The sequence below is a fragment of the Calonectris borealis genome, chromosome 7 (assembly GCF_964195595.1).
Source record: "Calonectris borealis chromosome 7, bCalBor7.hap1.2, whole genome shotgun sequence".
NCBI lineage: Eukaryota > Metazoa > Chordata > Aves > Procellariiformes > Procellariidae > Calonectris > Calonectris borealis.
The window spans coordinates 21,767,670-21,791,029 of NC_134318.1; the positions used below are offsets into that span (position 1 = coordinate 21,767,670).

The following is a 23,360-nucleotide window of genomic DNA, read 5'->3' on the forward strand; positions in this document are numbered from 1 at the left end:
TTGGGGAAAGCTGGTCTGAAGGGTTAGCGGGAAGACGGTTGAGTAGTTCCTAGATGTTAGAATTCAATAGCTAAAAGATATTTATGCAAAGAAGCTGCTGTTTCTTGCATTAACTACGGAAAAAATAAAAATCAATGAGGACAGTGTTGAAAGCTTGGTCTCAAGAGAATAAAAATGGTGGAGGAGGGAGAGGATATGCAAGAGAGTAGAATAAGGGCATCACAACTTATTTAAGTGTGAACTAACATCTACTCTTTAGGTGTTGGAGGTCTGCAAATTATAAGACAATAAATTTTAGTAAGCTGAAACTCTCTAGGATAAAGGATTAAATCTCTCCACAAAACTCATGCTGTCTAGGGTCTGAGTGTCCACACAGTTCATAGATATGGAAAACAGGTGTTGTTTCCACCAGCTCTTGGCCAGTGCCACTGTCTGATCTTGGACAGAGGAAATACAGCCTAACTCTTTGCCCAAGTAAAACAGCACAAAAATACACAGACACACACACACACACGAAAAAAAAAACCACCAGGCAGTTTAATCTTCACACAAATCAAACAGGTTTTCAGCACTTCAAGAGTCCTTGCTCTCAGAGCCCCTCCTGCACACAACTCCAGCCTATTCAAAATACTGTTTTCCAAAAATCAGCAGGAGGTGCTGGTGAAAGGAAAGCAGAAAAAGCAAAGCACTTTATCTGATGCTGTAGTTCATACTACCAGACTGATATGATGGCGATAACTCTCCCTTTTTGCTATTCAGCTGCTGTTTGCTACAGTGTGTGAGCGACTCAGCTAAATCACATTTACCTGCAACCTGCACCAACCTGGAGCATATTCTGGAAAATTATGTTTGACTTTACAGGTATTTGAAAAGTGTAATGAGAGGGAAGTGCTCTTCTGAAGTGGGAACAATTGGATTAATGATAAGAAATTAAATAAGGCAATTCAATCTCATTATTAAAGAACAGCAGACAAGGTAACAGCTGAAGCTAGTAAGTTCCCACTGATTTGGTTAGGAGTACTTTATGATCTACATTGCTCAGGGCATTAAGACCTACCTGGGAAAGAATGCTCCCCTGCAGCAGAGGGAGAGGCAGTATTCTGTAGATGAACAAAACCACCTCCATTTTTTTTAATTCCATCATTTATCTCCAAACTTAAAGGGACAACTAGTAACTCAACACAGGTGTGTGCAACTCTCATGCAGGATCAGTTTAAGCAAAACTGGGCCCTTGCAGAGCTTCTGCACTTTTTCTGTACATGTTTCCCCAAGACCAAATTCAGAGAGAAAAAAACAACACATAAAAATGCATTGAAAAATCAGAAGTGGGATGAATACAAGAACTAACAGAACACTCCAGAATTCAAGTATTTGCTACTACTTTTAACTCATTATAATGGCTCCAGTCCTGTGTTACCTTATTCTCAAACCAGCTCCTGCCAGACAATTGGTATCAAACCTTCCTTTGATCAGTCTCTGAAAAACTGTGGTGGAAGCACACCTTGGTCACAATAAATGAGCGTGCTGCCACAGTATGGCTACACTTAAAATAGCCCAGGTATTGTCCTCTACACCACAGCCATAACTACTCACATAAGGGCTACTCTGACCTGGAGAAAGTACCTCAGTAGAAGCTGATTATGATTTCCTAGGGAGTTTTTCATGCTCACAAATCTTTACATCAGTACAAATGCCTGAAGCATTTATTTGTCATGGCAGTTCTAAACCAACCAGCACTCCCACTAATTTCAGTGAGGGTTTGCCTGTGTGCTGGTATTCTAAACAACACTGAAACACCTTCACTTTGAGAGAACCAATCTAAGTGTCGAGCATTGTACTAATTTAACCTTACCTGTTACAATACAGGTGGATTTTAAGCACTGTTCAGACTAGCCTTAAATATTCTTCAGGCAAAGACTAACAGACTACATAAGAAAAATAGAGATCTTCAGTAAAAGACTCCTGAGTGGAAGGTAACAGAGATTTGTGTGCAGGAGCAATACACTACGAGAACTCCAGAAGAAGCAGGAAACACACTCACATTCCTTACAGATAAGCTCTATACAGCATCTCACCAACGAGGAAAACATTTTAAAATCTTTCAGCTCTGCTTTTCAGTAAAGGAATCATAAGTACCTACTTTAGGGACCGCTTGGGTTTTTACCTTTCTAGTCCTACTAGCCCTGCAGAGCCTGCAGCACATTTGCACACCAGGAGAACTTTCTGGTGCCAATCCCAGAGACCTCTGCCACCCTGCTGATGTGGGTGTGCTTGCAGAAGCTTCCCCTAAAGGACATATGCCTGCTGGGCCTTTGCTACTGAGGAGGCTTAAGGAAAGCAGCCTGACTTAGGCTTCAAATGCACAACTTTTCCCATCCCATGGCAACCTTTCCTAGCTCTCCATCTCCATGCCTGTCAGCCAAGCAGGCTCTGTTTCGTGTATTCATCCAAAACACCAGCCAGACTCCCTCCTGAAATCTGTCAATCAGAGTAAGTGAGGGCAGGAAAACCTGTGTACTTGAACTGTTTAACTTAATGTGACTTGTTTGACAGGAACAGGCAAGGGGACACGTACAGAAGCAACTGAGACAGCAGACTGAGGGAGGTGGTGATCTTCAGCAGGGAAGAAACAACAAGCGCCTTAAAACAATTAGTTCTTCCTCCAACAGTCTGCAGGGCTGGCAAATGGTTTTCTTGACAGGAAGCAATTCTGATCTAAATCTGAACCAATATGAGAATATTTTCAGAGAGGCTTTTCAGAGTCCAGTTCAGAAGTGGTAAATTACAGGGAGCTTGATTTGCGTCCACGAAAGAAAGGAATATCCCCTGCATAGTTTCGGGGAGATCTGGACATTTCAGGGGTGGAAGAAGACAAGTTGGGCTTGGTGGTTTTAAGAATGTTTTTTTTCCCTCCACAGACTTAGTCAATCAACCCCATTTAGAGATGCACTGATTGCAAGCAGAGTTTCCAAACATCTAGAAACTCTCACCCCCATTACTGCGAACAGCAGCAGCTTTGTTCCTTAGAAGTCCAACTGGCCTTACTGCTTATCTCCACCTGAAGGCAGAATAATCCTGGTTTTGGTAGCAAAACTCTCCCTGCAGCGACCAAACAAAACTTTGCAGAGAAGAGTTTATGATTTCAGACAGAGAACCGACAAAGTCTTCTGGACTCCATAATCAACAAAAATGTGTTTTATAACATCGTTTAATCTAAAAGAGTAGAAAACCAGCCCAGAACAGATATAGTCTATAAGCAAAAGTGTTTCAGTAAGAAAGCTTTTCCCCTGAGGCAGCACACTTAAAACTGCAGGTACGTAAATTATAATAAGCTAGATTCTCTGCTCATCATGGGAATCATAAAATATATCAGTGGGATGAAGCCAGACCAAATAGGCAGGTAAGTAAGAACAGCAAATTACAATTGCTTAACATAGGTACTTAACTTGATAGTTGCAATTGGCCTCACTGAATATTAATGGAATGGTGAAAAAGTTAAACATCTGCATTTTTATCAGAATTAGCTCTATATTTATAGACCAAGTGGAATAGAATAATGATTTTTCAATTATAATCTTTTCAGTACACATATTTCTAGATGTTCTCAAGTTGTTGAGGTAGAAGCTCAGCTCTTGTTTTTCACTTTCCCAGGTGTCAGTAAAATCGCATCTTACGTAGTGTTCTTTTCCACCAGTGTCTGTAAGTCAGAGTGTCCCTACCTCCCTGGATCTCAAGAGGGAGAAGCAGGACATAGTAGAACATTTGGTCTCTTCCAAACTCTAATTCACTTGCTCAGGGTTCAGGGAGTCCTCAAAGCACTAACGAAACAGCTCTTGATCCCTTACACTGGCAATCAAAGAAAGGTTTAGAGCAATTTTATCAGCCAGCCAACATCAGAACTGGAGCATGGTTTCCCTGTGGTGAAAGCAGAAAAGCTATCACCAGCCCTTACCCTGAAACTCAACTGAGGCGCTTCTATGTATAAGAGAGACAGATCAGCTTAGGCCTCTTGGGTAGGGGCTCTGAGCAACCTGATCTAGTTGAAGATGTCTTTGCTTATTGCAGGGGGGTTGGACTAGATGACCTTTAGAGGTCCCTTCCAACCCAAAGATTTCTATGATTCTGTGATTTTATGAATATACATACAAAGATCTTCTGGGGCACCAGGGACAAATCCAGCCATGGATTCATACAGCTCTTCATCGGAGCCAGGATTCAAGGAACACTTCATTAACAGATCAGTGGACAAATGAGCCATGGACTCATAAACAGACTCATCCTCCTCGCCTTGCATCAGCTCTTCCTTAATGTGACTCTTCAGCATATCTGCAGTTTCCTGGAGAGGAAGGAGGGCAAGAAAAAAAATGTTCAAGTCTGATCTAAATAAAGAATCAAAGCAAGCAAAAGATATCTCACTCTCCCATCACTGATGGAAAAAACGTTCTAAAAGCAGCCCATTCCCAAAGACTAAGGCTTCTCAAAGGAATTAAATCCCCACTACAGCTGTCTGGGCCCAGCCTTCAAGATCTATGTTGTAATAATAGGTAATGAAGATGAAACAAGTTGGTGCTGACACATTCTGAATAGCCATTACAGCTTCTCACTCCCTCAATTTCATGTCCTACCCAATGTCTGCAAACTCTTAGAACACAAGCAAAGCTCATTCTAAAAAGAAAAATGCTTGTCAAAGGCTATTTTGGAGTAGGCGTAGCTGACCATAAGGGGGCAAAGCTTGCCACATGAGGAGCACTTACAAGAAAGCAAAGTTTTAGCTTTGGTATAGATTGAGTTTCAGTTTCTTGGCATTAGCAGCAGCACGTAACACCCAGAGTGGGAGTACACAGACCCTTTTCTGTGAGATTAACAGGAAACCTCACAGCAGGCAGCTGTTCATGTAATACAGGCAACTTTCGATTCACAGGACAGCAAACCCTTTCTCACATATTTGCAACATGGGGTGGGGGGTGGGTGGAGGAGGGCAGTGCAGATCTTCACCAAACCACGCAAGAGAGCAAAATGTAAAGCTTCATCCCAGCCTCCTCCCCAAGTTCCAACTATGCCACAAGCACAGCCATCTTAACCAGCTGCAGTACTAGAAGATACTCTTCCATCCACAACCGCCACCCCATGGGTCTTCAATCCACAGGGCATGTGTGTCAAAACTGTCTACACATGCTTCCCTCCACAGTCAAAATGGGTCAGGCAGGTAGCTCATGCAATGCTTTAGGGAGGTGCAGAGGAACTTTTGCCAGAGAGAATATTAGGTGAGTAAAGGGCTTTACTGGGATTTTCAGATATCCATGCTAGTAGTGCTTCTAGCCACTATCTTGCAGTGGACACACCGGTGCAGATCATTTGTGTGTTCTGGTAATAAGCTGCACAGATAGATTGATGGTCAGTAAGCAGGACCTACTCTTAACACAGCTCTGTCACTGTGTGGGTGGAGAGGAGGACATGGGAGGAGCACAGTACTGCAATAAGAGATTGGAAGGACTTCCTAAGCATCTCTCACTTACCCCAATGCAAAGATTTTCATCACACAATTTACAGTTTCTACAAGCCCTCCTGATCTCAAAACAGGGAATGATCTTTATTTAGCTCTAATGTATAACCCTAAATTCATGCTTATGTCAAGAAGCAAGCCCCAAGTCTAAGAACCATCCATGCCTCCTACACAGGGCTTAAACGCTACTGTAATTGGCTGGCAAAACCACACTAAGGCTGGCAGATCTATCACCCACCATTCAGACAACTTAGGGACAATTACACACAACTTTTCAACTGAAAGCAAAGGCAAATAAAATATGCTCAAGAATTCACATGATCTGAGTCAAGGAGCTGCTTGTTATTTTGAAGCATACAGGCTGGAAACAACTCAAATGGAAAAGAAAGGGTAAACCCCATGCACACCAAAGGACCCACAGAAACAATTGCCTGGTGCAGCTGGAGTCGGGTCCATGTCATAATCTGGAAAAGTCAGAGTGCTGTTTTCTGGGGATGGGGTTAGCTCAAAGAGAACTGAATTGTGATTTGGGCTGCCAGAGAGAACAAGTAGGGAACTGACAGCTATCCTAATGCAGGAGGAAATGGATTTCAAGTGGAGCAGGCAGATTACATAGATCAGCTGTGAATAAGTTAATAAGCAATCCAGACTGCACTATGACTAATCAGAGAGCACCTCAGATTGTACCTTCCCAAACATATTCTGTTCCCATATTACTTCCTAAAGTAAGTGGGATGAAGGGGCTGTAGTTTTCCCAAGATCAAAGGTTAGAAGAGTACACCAGGGACCAACCACATCCCTGCAGAACTTCCTTAGATGGATGCATAAGGAAACCCAGCATGGCAGTCTCTGCTTCCATCTTATTTGCTTTGTGCAAAAGCCCCAAGAACTTCCCCAGCTCCAGAGATGCACCCAACCCTCCAGCCTGGAAGCTTTCAGTGTGGCTGGATGTCTGTCTTCTACACCCTACCACATCACATTGCACCCTTTATTACCCCATCACTCCTGCTCCCACAACACTAAGTGCCAAACTTGGTGCCACTGCCCACACCTGCTGTGGGACAATGCAGAAGGACTGTTGCTTCCTCTTACCACATATTCATCAATGAATTGGCGGAGGTCCTTAAAGCCATGCTTTTCTGCTATGGTGTTTGGATAGTGGCCATATTTGTTGGCTACACTGTAGGCCTGCAGTGCTCCAGGGCATGTAAGCAGCAAGGCGGTGAGGTTCTTCAGCCCGTATCTTGCAGAAAAGTGAAGCAGCGTTGGCAACTCCTCATCCCTCTGATCTGTGAGAACAGGAGCCTGTTAGAATCTAAGTTTCTCTCTAGCAGCAACAGAGCCAGTAGGCGAGAAACAAAATTCCTAGCAAACACACAGACCAAAGCAGGTGCGAAAGCCCTGAGAAGTATATATAAACAGTTTCAAAATGGAGCTAACTCTGCACAAATTAACTGAGGTATCTAGCACATCTCCAGGCTTAAGACCTTTAGTGGGGAATCTGGCACTGTAACAGCTTAATGTATCTAGGATCACAAGTTTGCAAGGACCTCTTAGATCATCATTCCAGTAGGATACAGCTTCTGTAAGGCAACCATGTCATGGTGCCACACCAATCCAACTGCTGAGTGCCCACTGTGCACCTTAGAGCAGAGGCATGGGGTTGGGGGAAAAGGACTGGCCTGGGGAGAAATGCCACATGGGACAAGGGAGAAAATATGGGAGACATTTGGGGGAGCATCATCTTTTCACTTTGGTTGTATTTGAAGCTGTCTACATAGCTGCATCTGTCGCAATGTAAGGAAGTGAGACTGATGCATTTAATAAAAAAAGGCTCACCCGATCCAAATGGCAATCCCCCTTCTATAGGCATCATCAGAAATTTAGCTTCCTGGCTAGGATCCAAGATTTTTGAGACAGACTGCGCAGGTATCACACACTGCAGTGTTAAGGCGCTCCAAGGAAAAACAACTGATACAGATGAAGTTTAAAAAGAAAACAAAAATCTTTCAACTTACTTGTTGTCATATCTTCTTCTTCCAGCTGGTTGATTCCAAACAGGTGTAAGCCACTGGCAGGAATGTTCTTCTTGAGTGACTCAGTCAACAGTTTGTCCAGTGCTTCTATGCTGTATGGCACGATTTTAAAGGCCTAGAGATAAATGGAAAGTGATTTTGTTTGGGGGATTCTGGAGATTCAGTTAAGGTGAGATTTACAAGGTGTTTCTTTATTTAGCACGTATCAGAAAACAGTAGGCATAAACACTGAAGGTTGCAATGTTCAGGTCAAGCAAAGAACATGAATAGTCTTCCTGGTCCAGAAACAGAGTATCATTAATCTAGGCAGATGAGAACCATACACTCCACAATGAGAACGTCACTCATGCAACTGGAAGCACAGGAAACTGTTACTTCCTACTTCCTTGACAGGTAAAATCTTCCTTCTGAAACTGTTCCAATGAAGTGTTACTCCTGCTCTAAGTATGAACTAGTCCATTTTGAATTGCTCTGGTGTACACTCTCGGTTTGGCTTTTGGACTCGTTCTTAGCCAAGGACTGGGAAGCATGCCTAGTCCCCAAGTAGAGGCACAGCCCAACACCAACTGCTCCACAACTTGAACTAAAAAGTTCAAGGTATGCTGGTGACTAACACCACCACTCTGTAGGCTTCCGCTACATAGCTGATCAGGAACATGCAGGCAGGCAGCAAAGACAACGCATCTGGAGAACTTGCTTGTGCAAGCTTTACCCCTATAGGGTTCAGGTTCCCCAACTGTGCAAAATATACGAGAACTGAGGAGTGGCTTTAAAGAAATAAGTGCTAAGAATAAACAAATCATTTTATGTTACTCCATTCAGCTTGTATGAATCTTTGCTACCTTTTCACATCTTTTCCAAGAACCCTTAGGTACAAATTTCCAAACAATTTATTTCTTTATGGTACTTTCTGTTATATCAAGTTCTGTCATCCCAATCTTTTCAAGTCATCAAGATCTAAATGTGAGTGTTGATTGACTGCATTTTTTTTTTGTTAGTTGGATAGCCTGAGTCACCTTAGCCAGCTGTTTGCTCCAGAGACAGAAAAAGCACCATGCTTTCGCTAAAAGGGAATGTTAAGGTTATGTGAAAACCCCTAAATAACCTTACATTTCTTCATTTCAGAAGAGCTACTTCATGGCAAGCACTTTTGCTTATGTCCACTTGTCTAGCCTCTGAAAGAGCTGGTTTCCAAAGCAGCTGTTTGCTGGAGTCATTACCTGGCACATGAACTGTACCGGGTTGGCTGCATTAGCCAACAGACCGCTGATTTCCTCCATGTCAGTATGATAGGTGACACTTGTTTCTCCCACCATCAAGTCCCCTGAATATATCTGCAGAGGCACTGTCCCAGAGGTTAAATCTTTGAAAAGAAAGAGAAGAAATCACCATTAAGAACAAAGGGAATGAGTCTGCATCAAATACCTTGATTATAGGAGGAGTTTGGAGATACTGCCAGCTGGATACCAAAACAGTTTCTGTTGTATTGAGTTCATGAAGAGTCATGAAAAAAAGGAGATGATGTTGGTCTGAAAACTAGGTAGGAAAGTACTTTGGAACTACCTTCTTCATAGCTATGTCAATGCACATCACCTGTAACCTGCTAGGTCCTCTGCTAACAGTAGTCTGGACCACTAATGTTAATAGTACACCACCTCAAACTAAAAACCATCACGTCTCTCCACCTCTGGCTTTCTCTGGAGCAGTCTCTAAACCGTGCCATAAAATATGAGAGCTGGGGAAGAAGGAGAGAGAAACCAGAAAAGTCACTAGGGATTTTGCAACCCCTGTCAGCCTCACTAGTCTCTGAAAGAAATCAAGTTAAAAGAATTCCAGCTTTGCAACTTTACCAATGCACAGGATTTATCTCCTACCTGCACCTTGGGAGCTTCTTGATGTTTTGTCCAGTGTGCATTCACAGGTCTGAACTTTCTCTTTGAAACACAAATATTTTGAATCCCACTGAAATTAATCTTTCCCTGTACATATGCTTGGCTTTTAACAACTCAGGAAATGATGAAATAGTTAGAGTCATGCACGAAAGGAATTAAAAATATATTTCTCTTACTGTTAGAAACTGCAGAGCTTACATAGTTGTACACTCCATCAATGTGAAGGTCATGTTTATTATTCAAAGTGCAAGTTAGTTTCCAGGTCCATGTTTAAATTATAAGTCTTGATTTAAGACAGATTAAGTTGAACATTTTTATGTGGGTGAGGTCACCTTCTTCAAATCAATCCACCCCACTGACTTTACGGGAGTTGCTATAATGACTCTTATTTTCAGAGTTGGCACAATGACTCTTCAAGAGGACAAACCAAAGTAGATTAAATAAAACCATGCTGGGAAACTACTGTCAATCTGTAAGGCTCCGAAATTTTGCCCCTAAAATTTAGTGAACCTGAAGTGTAGACAACCTACAGTTTTGTAAATGTAAATATCTAGAGTGACAGAACATATCTAAATTAAAAGGCAAGCCAGGATAAATAGTTTCAGCTCTGATCACAGAGAGATCATCACACATTAAGCACATGCTGTTATAGTCATGCAATTATTTACTGGCACTCACCTTCTCTCGGTGCCCTGCCAATGCTAATGTGGTGGTGGTTATAACACACAGTTAAGTTCAAAGTGCTTTACAAGCTGCAATCTGCTCTCAGAACTCCCAGTGAGGTGTTTCCACACTGCAATCCTGCTGTTGCTGAGAGGAAAACAGAGCCTCCAAGCAGCAGTCTCTTTCAGTTCCTCATCACGAAAGTATCACAGATGAGAACGCAAGTTCAAGCTTTCCTGGCCTCAAGTTTTCCTGCGTTGCAACCTTTACCCTTATCCCTTTGGCACATCTCAGGACAGGCAGGTTGAGATAGAAAGGAAGCAATGGGGGGAGGAGAGGGAGAAAATCTCAGCCCAGCTTACTTGGAGCCTCCACAGAGATTGTGTACTCGTTCTCCATCGCAGCCAGCACACGCACAGATGACGCATTCTCCGGAGAGAATTCAACTTCAGTTTTCACTTCACCATCTAGTTTACATTTCATGATAATATAAACTGTTGTCTGCACCTAAGAGAAAAGGCATTACAACATGCAGGTTCACAGCGTAAGAACACTTACTTTATTAAGTCCCTTTTCTAGGATTTCTGTTGTCATTGCAACTAACACATAAATTATCATCTGTCACAGTCCTGAGTGGTTTTCAGGAGCACCTTCAGTCATGGAGTAACTGGACAGGTGGCTTCTGTTACAGCTTGCACCAGCATTAAGCTGATAAAACTCCAGATTTAATCAGTTTATAAACCCAGCTTATAAAGCTAGATTTATAAAATGATTTCAACTCTATCAGTCTCTTCCCTCAAGCAGCACAGCCCCATTCTAAATAGAAACAAAGGAAGAAACTTAGACTTTTTCCATCTGAGGGGATGCTATACTAAGAAATGCTGTTTTTCAGACAGGAAGCCATGATCCAAGCTCTTCAGAGTCACTTGCAGGACATGTACCAGAATTATCATATTAGCCTGCATCCAGGCTGCGGAGTTAATTGGTTCATTACAATCACCTTACCCTACTTGCCACCCCTAAATCTCACCAGAATGGAAGATGGGAAGTCAAGAGTATGAACCTGCCTCACAGCACACAAGACAAGCAGCTATGTTAATGAGACTATCTGTCAATAAGTGACATTGCAGCCTAGACAATACTGGGCACTGCATGTTACCAAGCTATTTCTGGGCCTAGGGAACAGAGACACTGAGGACCGGGGGTTGAGAAGGAAAGTGACAGAATTAGGGACTAATTCCCAGGCCTGTAAAGCTGTCCATTACAGAGCAGCATAATGGGTTGCACCAGCCCATAGTAAGAACGTAGCCCAAAGAGCAGACATACAGTACCCCACACCGTATGCGGTCAGGCTGCACCACCGGATGATCCCCAGTGCTCTTGGATGATCCATGTTCTTCACTCATGGCAAGTCTGTGGGAGTAAACTGGGTTCTTCTCGTCTTCTGTTTCTGTATCAGTCACAGAGTCGCAGCCTGAATCTAAAATAAAGCATACAGAGTCCTGTTACATCACTCCCCTTTGCTGAAAATGCATATCATACACATCCATCCTAAGAAACAGCAAGGGAGGTGGTGGGGTGGAACTTGCTATTCTTCTCAAAGTAATGCTCAGAAAAGGGGATCTAGTTGAAGAAAGGGAAACTACAGAGCTTCCTCCTTTTTTCCCTTAAGAGGATTGCTGGGGAACATTCACAAAGACACAAAAGTGCTGGAGCAGCACTAAACATGCTTACGAAACAAACAACAATGCCACTCTTTGCTGAGATGGCTAGTCCCTTCTCATGTTAGATAGGAAAATTAGTATGTCAATATCTAATGTAAGAATGATTGGCAACTGGGCTCATCTGACTCCAGCTGTGCTCTGAGTCCATTGTAGGATGGGCAGCAGCCTTTAGTCTTCCCCTCCTAAAGTAAATGAAGAAAACCAACTTTTCTTTCATTTCAGTAGTAGCTTTAGTTTTCTGGATCCTGCTTACGTTGCTCACTCCAACTCCCCAGTTCATTATTGTGTCGACAAAATACAACATGAGGCAGTGGTCTGAAGGGATCCTGTTCCTCGAGCAAGAACTATAAGCTCCTGTATCTATACAAGAGCGAAACTGAAATGTACCAGAGCCTTTGCATTGAAGAATAACAGTACTCTACCCAAACAGGCCCAAGAGTAGAAGTAAACACATGTAACCCTACAATCTGTGTGTACAAAACAATGTTCTCATTCCTGTTTCCCAGTAACAGCATGGATATTGATGGAAGAGCAAACAAACTGAATCAATATCACTGGCTGCAAAAAAACCTAGCAAGAATTAAAATAGATTACAGGTCTCCTACCCCTGCCAGGAAATACTTTTGCCAACTAGAGAAAGGAAACAACAGACAATTTTGTGTCTACTTAGTAGAGAACGCGTTCTTATCTAGTTTCTACCTCTTCATTCACATGATTCCCACCTTTTTTCCCCTGCCTCCCAAAACATGGGGTGAAAGTCACTGACTTCCCCTTGTCAGAAGACTAGCATGAATTCTTAAAACTCTATCTCCCATGGCCAAAATTTTCCAAACCTTGGAAAACTGTGGAGCAGTCAAGGATTTAAGACAACATTTTGGAAGTTGTTATTTAGTACTTACTGTAAAACACATGTGTATAGAGCAGTATACAAATTATTTACTAGATAAAATCTTAGATTTGGACTGGCAGAGTTTTTGTATTAGAGAGAAATGTTCTATTTAAAATGGTCAGTCCTGATGAGAAAGACCTAAGCGACGAACCTGCACTGTCTGACCTGTGGCATCCATACAGTGAAGCTGCCAACAGTTCAGGTTTTACTCAGAATCCCCCAACCTCTGGGTACATCAACTTTCCACAAATCAAGAGAGCCAAAGTTATTAAAGCAGACTTCTATTAGGAGTTCATGTCCTGCTAGTTTCAAACAGTGAAGCTAGAAGTCAGTTAGGAATTTAAATCTAGACTTCTTCATTATTATTATTATTACCAAGGACTTAAACTTAGGATTTCCATTTGAAATTTTTTGTCATGCACATTTTTTTTAATATTTTCTATACATTTAAATGGGATTTTATGAATTATATGAATGCAAATTTGCTTTCAGGAGACAGGTTTCAAGCCACAAAATTTTAGCAAATCATTCAGCTGAAATTTTTGTCACAAATAGTGGTGCACATACACTTAGCTTTAAGTATGTGACTCACTCCACATGGCAAGTAAGCCTACTCACATGAGTACAAGTAGACTGCTGCTTTAACGTTTGCTGTAGAAAGAGTAGAGCCAAAAATCTGCAGCTCTGAAGTTTAAGTAAGGCATCACCACCAACATCGACATTTCTTAAACAAACGTAGAACAGTACATGTAATTTAGCAAATAGATTTTAATACTGCACCAACACAAATCTGCAGATTTGACTAAGAAACTACTTTGACACAAGGCTATATACACTGAAGGTAGTCTTTTGGATTTGCAGACAGTGGTACTAAGTATTACAGAAAATGGATTTAAATGGTTTTAAATTCCTTAACTCAATATTTTAATTGATACTGTCCAAAGTCATCAGCTGCAAGAGCCAAACCCCAGTTTTGGGAACCCTTCTCTTAGGGAAAGGTGGACTACTCCCACCTGGGAGTGCCAGGCTGCCCAGGAGAAAATAAAGCACTGGTCCTACATCCTTCCCTTACATGATAGCTGTCACATCAGGTGTTTGGCATATGCAGAACAAGACACCATGTCTTTTGGGGAGGAGAAGAGGCAACTCCTACTGGAATAGTGTCCCTGTAATCCCTGTTGGTTATTTCCAATATGACTAAATCAGAAAGACTAAGCTCACCATAGATAAGAGAGAGTCAATGATGACAGCAATTACAGCTGTCAGTTGTAATTACAGCAAAGCATTAATGTTCCTGCAACATATGCACAAGCTGACACTTGCCAGCATCCTGATACTAAGGGCATCATCCCCACCCCAATATGGAACTGTTAGTGTGGTAATTTGTACATCACTTGCCCAACATATGGTCCATTTCAGAGGAAAATGAAACCTAAAGCTGTGGATCTAAGCTACAACATCTACAGTAAGCAAGGATAAGAGGGGAGCAAGGAGCGAACAAGCCCCCTGGTCTCTCTGCTTTATTGATGTTATTTGATACTAGAAACAAATTAGCAGCTAAAGAATAACTTCAGCTTTTAAGAAGTTATGGCATTGCCTGATCCTGTCTTGCACTTCCGCATTCTTGTAACAGAGTTGAGTGTCCGGAGGTCATATGTAAGAACAGAGCTGTTAGGTAATATGGGAAGAAGTAAGCAATGTTAATCAGTAATTGGATTAACAGCTGACGGAACAGGCACTCGGACTTTCGGGTATGAATTATTCACCTGTTTTTTCATTCAGAAAATTCCGAAATTGCAAATTACTAACTTCCCACATAAGCAGTGAAGTAATGCTATGGGTCATCTTCCAAGTTCCAGTCACATGCTACTGGCTTGTGAACATGCACGCACTGGAAAAGGAAACCATCCCATTACATTCGATAATATCCATGCTCTAAAGGGATGTGTTGTTAGATCAGGCTTCCCACTCACTAAGATACTTGAGTAATGACAACCCATTTGCATATACAGATGCAGCAATTATATCATTGTAATGATACCCAGGCTAGAGAGGCCTGCACTGAAGAGATCAACAGACTCATTAGAAAGTTAAGTGAATACCTGAATTGAGCTTCTCCATAAGCAGCTGCTGTAGGTCAACAGCTTGTGGTTATAAACAGCTCTGCCTTGACTGGAGGGCCTTTCTGTTCTCCTTTAAATGAAGGCTACGCTTGACAGTCTGTGAAATACTTGTGAGAATAGCAGCAAGGGGAGGAGATGCGGTCCAAGAAACCCAACCACATTTCCCCTTGAAGAATGTGCCCCCCTCCAGGAAGCGTCAGTAGCTGAGTACAGAGGGCAGCCCCACGCCGGCCCCTTCTTGCCTGCCCTGCCCTGCACAGCTGCCCTGCAGAAACTCACCCCTGGGAAAAGCCCAGGGAAAACGCAGGCATGGCCACGTGCTTCACGAGCCTTTTAGCAGCTTCAGAAACTAATATGAAGCAGCCAGTTATTTTGACCTGTTGCTGTACAGCACACGCAGCTCACTGTCATCCGTTTCCTCCTGGCTAAGCTGACGGGCTATCGGCATGGAGCCGACAGCTGTGGTTTCTCAGAAGTCAGCCCTTACACCACAGGACACGTGAACGCTCGGAAGGAGTCAGCAGCCTGTCCAGACCACTCTGTCATCCAGCTACTAATGCAAATGGCTTGTCCCTATAGATTCTGCATGCGCGGACTACCTCCTTGCTGGCATCTGTGAACACTTCCCACTCCGTCCATCGACCAACTCACCAGCCGAGACAACTAGCTTTCACGAGGCCTCTGACTTTCACCTCAGTGCACCCAGAGCAAGAGGGAAGGCCCTCAAAGAGAGCTCCTGAAGCTTGCAACTGGCCAGTCTCCTTTTCCAAGGACATTAAGTCTCCCAGAGCAACTGCAGAAGCAGGCAGAGTACTGACAAAGTAGTCAGGGAAAGCAGGGAAAGTTATCTTTCATCATGCTAACCTCAGAGCCTCTGCTTTACCAAGGAGATACACGCTCAGCAGTGAAACATCTTGTGATAACCCCTCAAAACCGGGTTATACTGCAGCAACCCCTTTCCACAGAGTAGGGAGAAACATGCAGAAAAGCAGCAGGTGAAAAGAAAAAACACAGGAAAACGTAAGACTTTGTAAAACTGTCCATACAGAACAAATAAAGTATGGGACATCTCCCCCTTTTCTCCAAACCCCTCATCCCAAGCAGCTCATCTACAAGCATAGCACCTAAAAACAGATTTTCAGTTCTACAAAGAAAGCGCTCACGTTTCATTTGTCCTGTAAAGTTGTAAGTCACAATAAACTAATTCTCATCCTCCATCAAGGAAACAAGCTGTATTTTACTATGCTAAGCTTTGCTTGAGCCAGCATGCACACACACACTCGTGCCTCTCTTAGGGAAGCTGTACCCTTACGAAGAACACAACCGGGTTAAGCAGACCTGTTGACAGCACCAGTGTTTCAGCAAATCATGAGAAGCCAAAAGGTAAGTTGTGTTTACCTTTGTAACTTATTAAGACAATATATATCCTTAGTACTCAAAAACATACATTACTCCACGGTTCCTCTATAAAGCACACCTCATCCAAACTTCAAGGAACAGGTTTCCTTTGTTATACTTTAGAACTATAGACATGTAACTGAAAGGAGAAAAATGTCTTTGCAGCAGAGTGCAAGAGGCTTTCATGATCTTCATGAAAATTTAACCCAAGTGAATGAACCTGTTCACTTTTCTTGGTTCAGTGCTCCCAAATGCTGCTTCCAAGTCATTTTTTAATTTCACCTGTGAAACGAAAGGATTTGGAGAAAGCTGAGTCACCAAAAGTTGTTTACAATGCCGAGGGCAACTCCTGTAAATACTGGAAGGTAGGGATGAGAAAGTGGCCAACAAATACCGTACTTGGGTTGCAGGAACAGGAAACTCGGCACATAGTTCTGAGAACAGTGAGATTAAGAAAGGAAAGTCTGAAAAGCCACAAGAATGGGGAGGACACAGAAGAGAAAGCAAGAAGAAAAAATATGAAAAAATAGGAGGCACTAGAAAAGGGTGGTAAAATAAAAACCTCAAGCAGATGGGGAATTGGCAGAGAACACGAACGTAACCCACAGGATCAAAGGTACCTTCTGTAGGAATATTTCAGTTTAGAGACAAATGTCACCAGCAACTTCCAGTTGCTACTTGGACTGGGCTCAGTTTTTAATTATTCCTGGCACTCATTATTAATGTCAGATGAAAAACGGGACTGAAGAGGCAAAGTCAGCTGCAAAGCAACTGTGATCAGACTGATGCATATAACCATCGCATCTCATATGACATTTCCGGATGTGCAGAGGCACAGGTAGGAATCCCAGATGGGAAGTCCTTCCTGCATTAGCAACTGATGGAAATGGGAACTGGATTAACACGCCTCTGGAATTCTTGTCATGGATACAGTGCCACACAGGTACAGCTGGGAAACTGCCTACCACACATCATCTGCCCCAGCAATGCTCCTCAGCCTCCTCTACCTTGACTGCAGATGACTACTGAATGGGGTCCTATAGTTCAGTTTGGGATCACTGGTCTGCGGCCCCCTCTTCCTCAGGAAGGTACACTCTTGGTCTGTAATGCTGCAGGTTGCATGAAGACACCATCAACAAAGATCTATGCACAGGGAAGTTTCACAGAAGATCAGCAATTTCCCCAGGATGACAAGACAACACTCAGTAATCCTATCACAGATTAAAGAGGAAATTGCAATTTGTGACCTCCTGCAAAACTCTTCCAAACTTATAGCTCTTGTTCTTTGACTAGCAGCCCTGAGCTGAGAGCAGGACCTTTAATGTAAAGAACTGGATGCACCTGAGATAACAGTGATTCTTACAGCTGCAACGTGCACAATATCAGGCAAAGCACACAGTCTGAATCCAGTACAGGTTTCTCTCCAACCCCAGTAACAGACAGACATTCCCCAAATACAGACCCCTCGGATTATTGTTCTGAGACTGTGTCAAATTCTGCTCTTAGAAACCTCATCAGATTACCTTGCATAGTCCTGGAGAAGAAATATCTTCTTCTGTTACCTAATAAAGCACATGAGTACCAACACTGCCCCTACAGCGCTGTTATTTGTCCAGAAAAGACTTTGTTTCAGCTCAAACGCACACCTCACTCCAGAGTGTTATCCTGGCTTAGTGAGTCTGCTGAGCTGCAAAAAAAAAAAACAAAACCTGTGCATTCATCTGGGGGCAGATGTTCACAACAGAAACAGCTATAGCAGTTTAAAATACAACTGCACCCATCACAGCCCTCTTTCCCCTTCCTGTTTCCCCTTGTCTTTATTTTCACCAGAGGCTATGGCCCACGCAGCAGAACCAGTGGAAAAGAGCACGTGTTTGGCTGCGTCAGCAAGACGCAGAACCAGGATCTCTGCTTCAGCAGCTGACAACGGGGGTGTAAGCTAAGCTGTCAGTCCCAAAACTTCAGGATGAGGAGGAACATTTATACATTTCACTCATACCTACTGCAAAGACAGCAGCTGCCAGCTCAGGGGTGAAATGCGGAGTCCCCCTTATGACACAGCGATAACATAGTTTATCTGACTTTCTTTGAGCTCTCAATTAGCCTGAAGGTCTCACAGGCCTCGCGGTCAATTTGTGACAGGATTAAGTGTATAAACCTAAAGAACTAGCTGGGGTGCACGGGAACAGGACAGAGACAGGAAAGACCTTCTGAGGAAGATGCAGGGTTCTGGCCACCCAGACAACAGACACTGTGTACATGATCAAAACCTCAAGAAAGAGGGGCTGGAATAGTTCACCTCAACTACCTGTGCCAGGGGGAGACAACACATACTGAAAAAGCGTATGCATGGCTGATGATTTTTGAGGGTGCCAAGAATCACATTAGATCCGTCACTGATTCAAGTCTTCCTGAGCAACCACATGCAAGAAACGTGAACATCCAACTTGCTGATTAATTATCCCTCCTCTTGCAGTATCTCTTTGCTTCAATTTAAGCACAATGTGTAACACTTGCATGACAGAAAAGACTGTCCACATAAAAGCCCACAAAGACGGAATTCCACCTAAGAAAGCTGGGTAGCTGCTTTGGAAACATCCCACCAGGAGATCACTGTTTCACTGAAGGTGTGGTTCTACAAGTGGCTTCAGTAGATCTAAGGCTACATTACTACTGAAAGGGCAGTCCTGCTCTCCCCTCCTTCAAATAGTCTTTCTTGGAATACCACCCTCGCAGTCCAGTGTCACACCAGATAATCCAGCCAGATGAAAGATGGAGAATGAGGCAGACCACTCTCTTTTGCAGCAGTCCATGCTAAGGTCAGCCTATGCCACTGATGAAACCTGCCCCTGGGAAACTCAAGATCCACTGTTATTCTCAAGTCACTTTTGAAAAACGCGTCGAAAGTGTTCTGTGGTAATAATGAACAGCCATGAAAATCCTACAAAACGCAACCCTAGAAGCAAAACAACTGTCCAAGTGCACAACAAAGGTCTCAAACAACCTGAATTCTGCCCCACACATCTCTTCAGACGTGCTCTGTAAAGCACCTTTGGTTTGACCACACACTTCCGCAAAGATTTTGCAGAAATTACTTCAGCTGTTCCAAACTTGGAAGAAGCCATCAGTGATGGTCACTGGGCTCTTATTTTAAGTAGGTGTTTTAAAGCCTTGCAGTTCACATTGGCAGATACTTAGAATTAGGCTTAGTCACTACTTTAAAGCAACCTGTGGGGAGATTATCAGAACTATAAGCTACAGAGAAATATGATTAGTACTTGCGAAGTGCATGAAGTCTATTATAGCCCGACGCTTCCTAACCACACCAGTTTCTGTACTTTATTAGTTCCAGGCTATCATTTCATTGTCTCGGTCTAGAAAGCTAGTATGCACCTATGCTAGTACTGCTTGAATCTCATATTGTCATGAAAGACAAGCTGTGAAGTATTGCTTTTAATGTGCATAAACTGGGACTTTATAAAGCACCTTGATGACAAACAATGCATCCATCCTGCAGCTGGGACAACTATTTCAACTGCTCGATCCTGTTTGCTACAGATGGATAAAGACATTCATGCATTTCTCCCAATAGCACTTGGGGGCTTAGTTAAAGTTTCTCTGATTGCTTTAACCAGCTCTCTGAAGTCTCTGCATTTCCAGAATCAGTCATTTATAATCACACTAGCATCTGCAAGGAAGGGCATGTTACCAGCATGTTCTCTCAACCTTAACTCCTGTGCAAGAGCGTCACGGTTTCCTCTCCTTGACAGGCAGTGAGAACCAGCCAGGTTGCAGAGCTCTCATATAATGAAGCAGACTCTCATTTCACCCAGAGGGCTGACTAATACCTCACCCGTTCCTCTTCAAAGAGCAGGGTCAAAGAAGCATATCTTCTATTTCAACACAACACAACAAAGAAAAATACAGTATTAAGAATTCACTTAATTTTGCCCCTTCAAAGAGGGGAAGAAAAAGGAGCAAGGGAGGGAGGGAAGACTGCAGTACAGCAGATAATTATGCTACCTCATGTCTTCAAGGCCACTCCAATAAGATGGCAGAAATAAATGCTGGATATAATTCTCTGAGATAGGACTACTCAGAACATATTCCTCCACAGAGCACTGAGAGCCAGAAGTAAACACAAAATGGTCCCCAGCTTCACATTTCTCTGTCCCTTTAGGTCTGTACATCGAGTCCTGCCCCTTCCTACCTCCAGCTTGCTTCCTTTACTGAACTTCCGATATCCAAACAGACTCTGAAGATGCAAGCAGAGATCACAAACTTGCCACAGGCAACCACATCCAATCTGCAGTTTCTAGAACCTCCTAAAGGCCAAAATGGATCTTGCAGAGAATGGCAATTGCATGCATGGGACTGGAAACTCTTCAGGAACATTGTGAGGACGTGGGACCACAGTATGAGGGCTTGAAGAGATCAGCTGGTGAGGAAAATACAATGCTAGGATCTCATCTAGGATCTTATACAGACAAGTGAAGAGGTTCCAGCAGGGCTGGAGGAACATCGCAGTAAGCTAGAGCTGCATGAACTGGCATCTGCTCACAAGCTGGAGCCTCAGAGATACAGTATTAGCTCTCTAGCAATGTAACAAGTCCCATTTTCTGCAAGGCCAAAGATTAAGGAGGTAGTTTCACAGGGGCATTGATCTGACATAGCTTCATGATCCTTCTCTAAGATGATGACCAAGGATGTCAAATTAACTCAAAGAACTCCTTCTGGCTGCTTTATTTCCAGGATGTATCCTTTAAGAGGGTGGCACAACTTTCCCATAAAGTACTTGGCCATGTCATGCCTCTTCCTAGCAGGATTACTTCCTGCATCTAACGTTCCTCAATGGCCATGCTTTATGAAGTTCAACAAGCAGCACAGAAAAGAGCGGCTACAGCATTCAGGTCTTGTTCTGCCTCCACACGTAACAGCAAACTCCACAGGCACTGGAAATCACACTACAGCACTCCCTCTTGTAGGAACATGTTCCCATACAGGACAGAATGGACCCGTGGGGAGGGAGGTTGCAGTTCCCAGTTTATAGCATCCCCTTCACTACTGCCTCACCTGCAAGTCTCAGTGTAAGGCTGACACAGTAGTCCTGACTGAAGTGCTACCTGCCAGAAACAGACACAGCACAACAGATAGAGTAGCTGCTACTGTCGGAGGAGTAGTTACCGATGCCACTGTACAGTACAAAGCACCCACACCTCAATGAATTGTAGAAGGCACATGAGATAAGATCACCACTGTCCTATGCTAAAGTATGCAGCTCTGTTACTGTCTGGTGGCTTTTGTGGTTTCTAGTGAAAAGTTGCCCTTAAAAATATTCAATGTGAGTTAACGTATTTTTAAGGAGGGAAAAGAAAGGAAAGAGTGTTCAAATTTATCCACAAAAGCCACAGACTATTCTTCTAGGTTATGGTATTTGCTTTGTCATTCCTCAGGATATCTCAAGTATAAGGGTAACATACCAGATAACACTGGATTTCACTGTGCTTGTGTCCTGAAATAGACGGTAAAGCAGAAGGTCATAAGTGCATCAAGGCCTAACATGGAGCTTGTCTGAGCAATCAAATGAACAAACTCTGACACCCTTCCACAGAAACAGTATTGGCCAATGAGCTACTCGAGGAAAAACCTGCCTTTCAGCAGAAATCTCGATACATAACAAATAGGAATTTATGTATCATCACTGAACAAATCATTGATCATTAACCCCCAAAGTAACAGGAAAGCAGCTCCCGCCAAACTTAAAAATTCATTGTGAATTTAGGGCTCTAGCCCTAAATGGCAGCAAGGAGCAAAAGTTAGCCATCAAATGATTACAGAAGTGTCAGGCTGAAGGGAATCTCCCACGTACTACCACTTCATCCCCCTGGGTTGAGACACACTTGAGAACATCTTATGCAAACTCCAAGTAGCCTGTTCCAAGGTTACTTTACGTTTACAGCTTGAGTCCAGCACAGGACCACAAAGATGATTAAGAGACCACAGCATCTTTCATACGAGGAGAGGCTGCAAGAGCTGGAACTCTTCAGCCTGGAGAAAAGACGACTCGGGGGGATCTTATCAATGTTTACCTGATGGAAGGAAATGAAAAAGAGGGAGCCAGATCCTTCTCCATAGTGCCCACTGACAGGACAAGAGGCAATGGGCAAAAGCTGAAACACATGAAATTCCATCTGAACACAAGAAAACACTTTGTTACTCTGAGGGTGGTCAAACACTGGAACAGGCTGCTCAGAGAGATTGTGAAGTCTGCACCTGCAGAGACATTCAAAACCTGACTGGATATGGTCTTAGGCAACCTGCTTTATCTGACCATGCTTGAGCAGGGAGGTTGGACTAGATGATCTCAAGAGGTCCCTTCCAATCTGAACAATTCTGTGATATGCTCTGAAGTTTCATTTGTGGTTTCACCAGTGCAACAGAAGAAAGCCAGGAAGTTAATTCAATTCCTTGACATGTACAGGAGGGAGAATGATAACAGCTTATGCAGTTTCTGTTATGCCATTTCCCCCCCAACAAAAGCTCACTGCTCTCTCGGTGAGCCCCTCACTAGGTGGAGTAACATTCCAGCTCTTCCTCATCTACAGGGCTCCAGAAAAATTCCCATCTTCCTTCTAACTGCCCACTGTCCTCCATATTCACCACATGCTTCCTTACGCCCACTTCTGACCCTCCTATTTTGCAAGAAGTTTGCTGGTACTGATCTTTCTTTCTTGTGCATTTCATTGCATGAAAGCTCTGCTCAGCCAAGGCTGCACTTGCCCTTCAAGAGCACGGTTAACAGCTGCTGTTACATTCAATTATCACCTTAGCAATCTCAGGCAGATGTTGACTTCCCTGGGTTTTTTCCGTGCACGAGTTTGCTCGGCTACAGAAAGTTCAAAGCAACTGATTAATTAGTAAATGCTTTGGAAACATCAACTTTTAAAGCAGGAAATTTGAAATTTTTCAAGACAACATAGGTAGGGGCTGAAATAAACTGGAGAAGCTGAAATGTGCATAATACAAAACAGATGTTAACTGAGCTTTGAGAACACAGAAGGAAGAGAAAGGTCACTGTGCGGCACAGACTCCTAGCTGCCCAATGCGCACCGCACAGCATGGTGTGGTATCA

General features: G+C 43.2%; 1 protein-coding gene across 3 annotated transcripts in view; it reads right to left on the bottom strand.

Annotated features, from left to right (window-relative positions):
- Positions 1-23,360, bottom strand: part of PIK3AP1 (phosphoinositide-3-kinase adaptor protein 1) — a 46,926-nt gene that overhangs the window by 12,686 nt on the left and 10,880 nt on the right. For 2 of the 3 annotated variants that reach the window (XM_075154498.1, XM_075154496.1), the window contains exons 3-8: positions 11,426-11,574; positions 10,457-10,601; positions 8,760-8,902; positions 7,522-7,654; positions 6,596-6,792; positions 4,147-4,336 (exon numbers count right to left, since the gene is read on the bottom strand). In XM_075154498.1, coding sequence (XP_075010599.1) covers positions 4,147-4,336; positions 6,596-6,792; positions 7,522-7,654; positions 8,760-8,902; positions 10,457-10,601; positions 11,426-11,574 — 957 coding nt within the window. Of the gene's footprint in view, positions 1-4,146; positions 4,337-6,595; positions 6,793-7,521; positions 7,655-8,759; positions 8,903-10,456; positions 10,602-11,425; positions 11,575-14,809; positions 14,945-23,360 lie in introns of those variants that run through there. The other variant, XM_075154497.1, reaches the window with a different exon arrangement.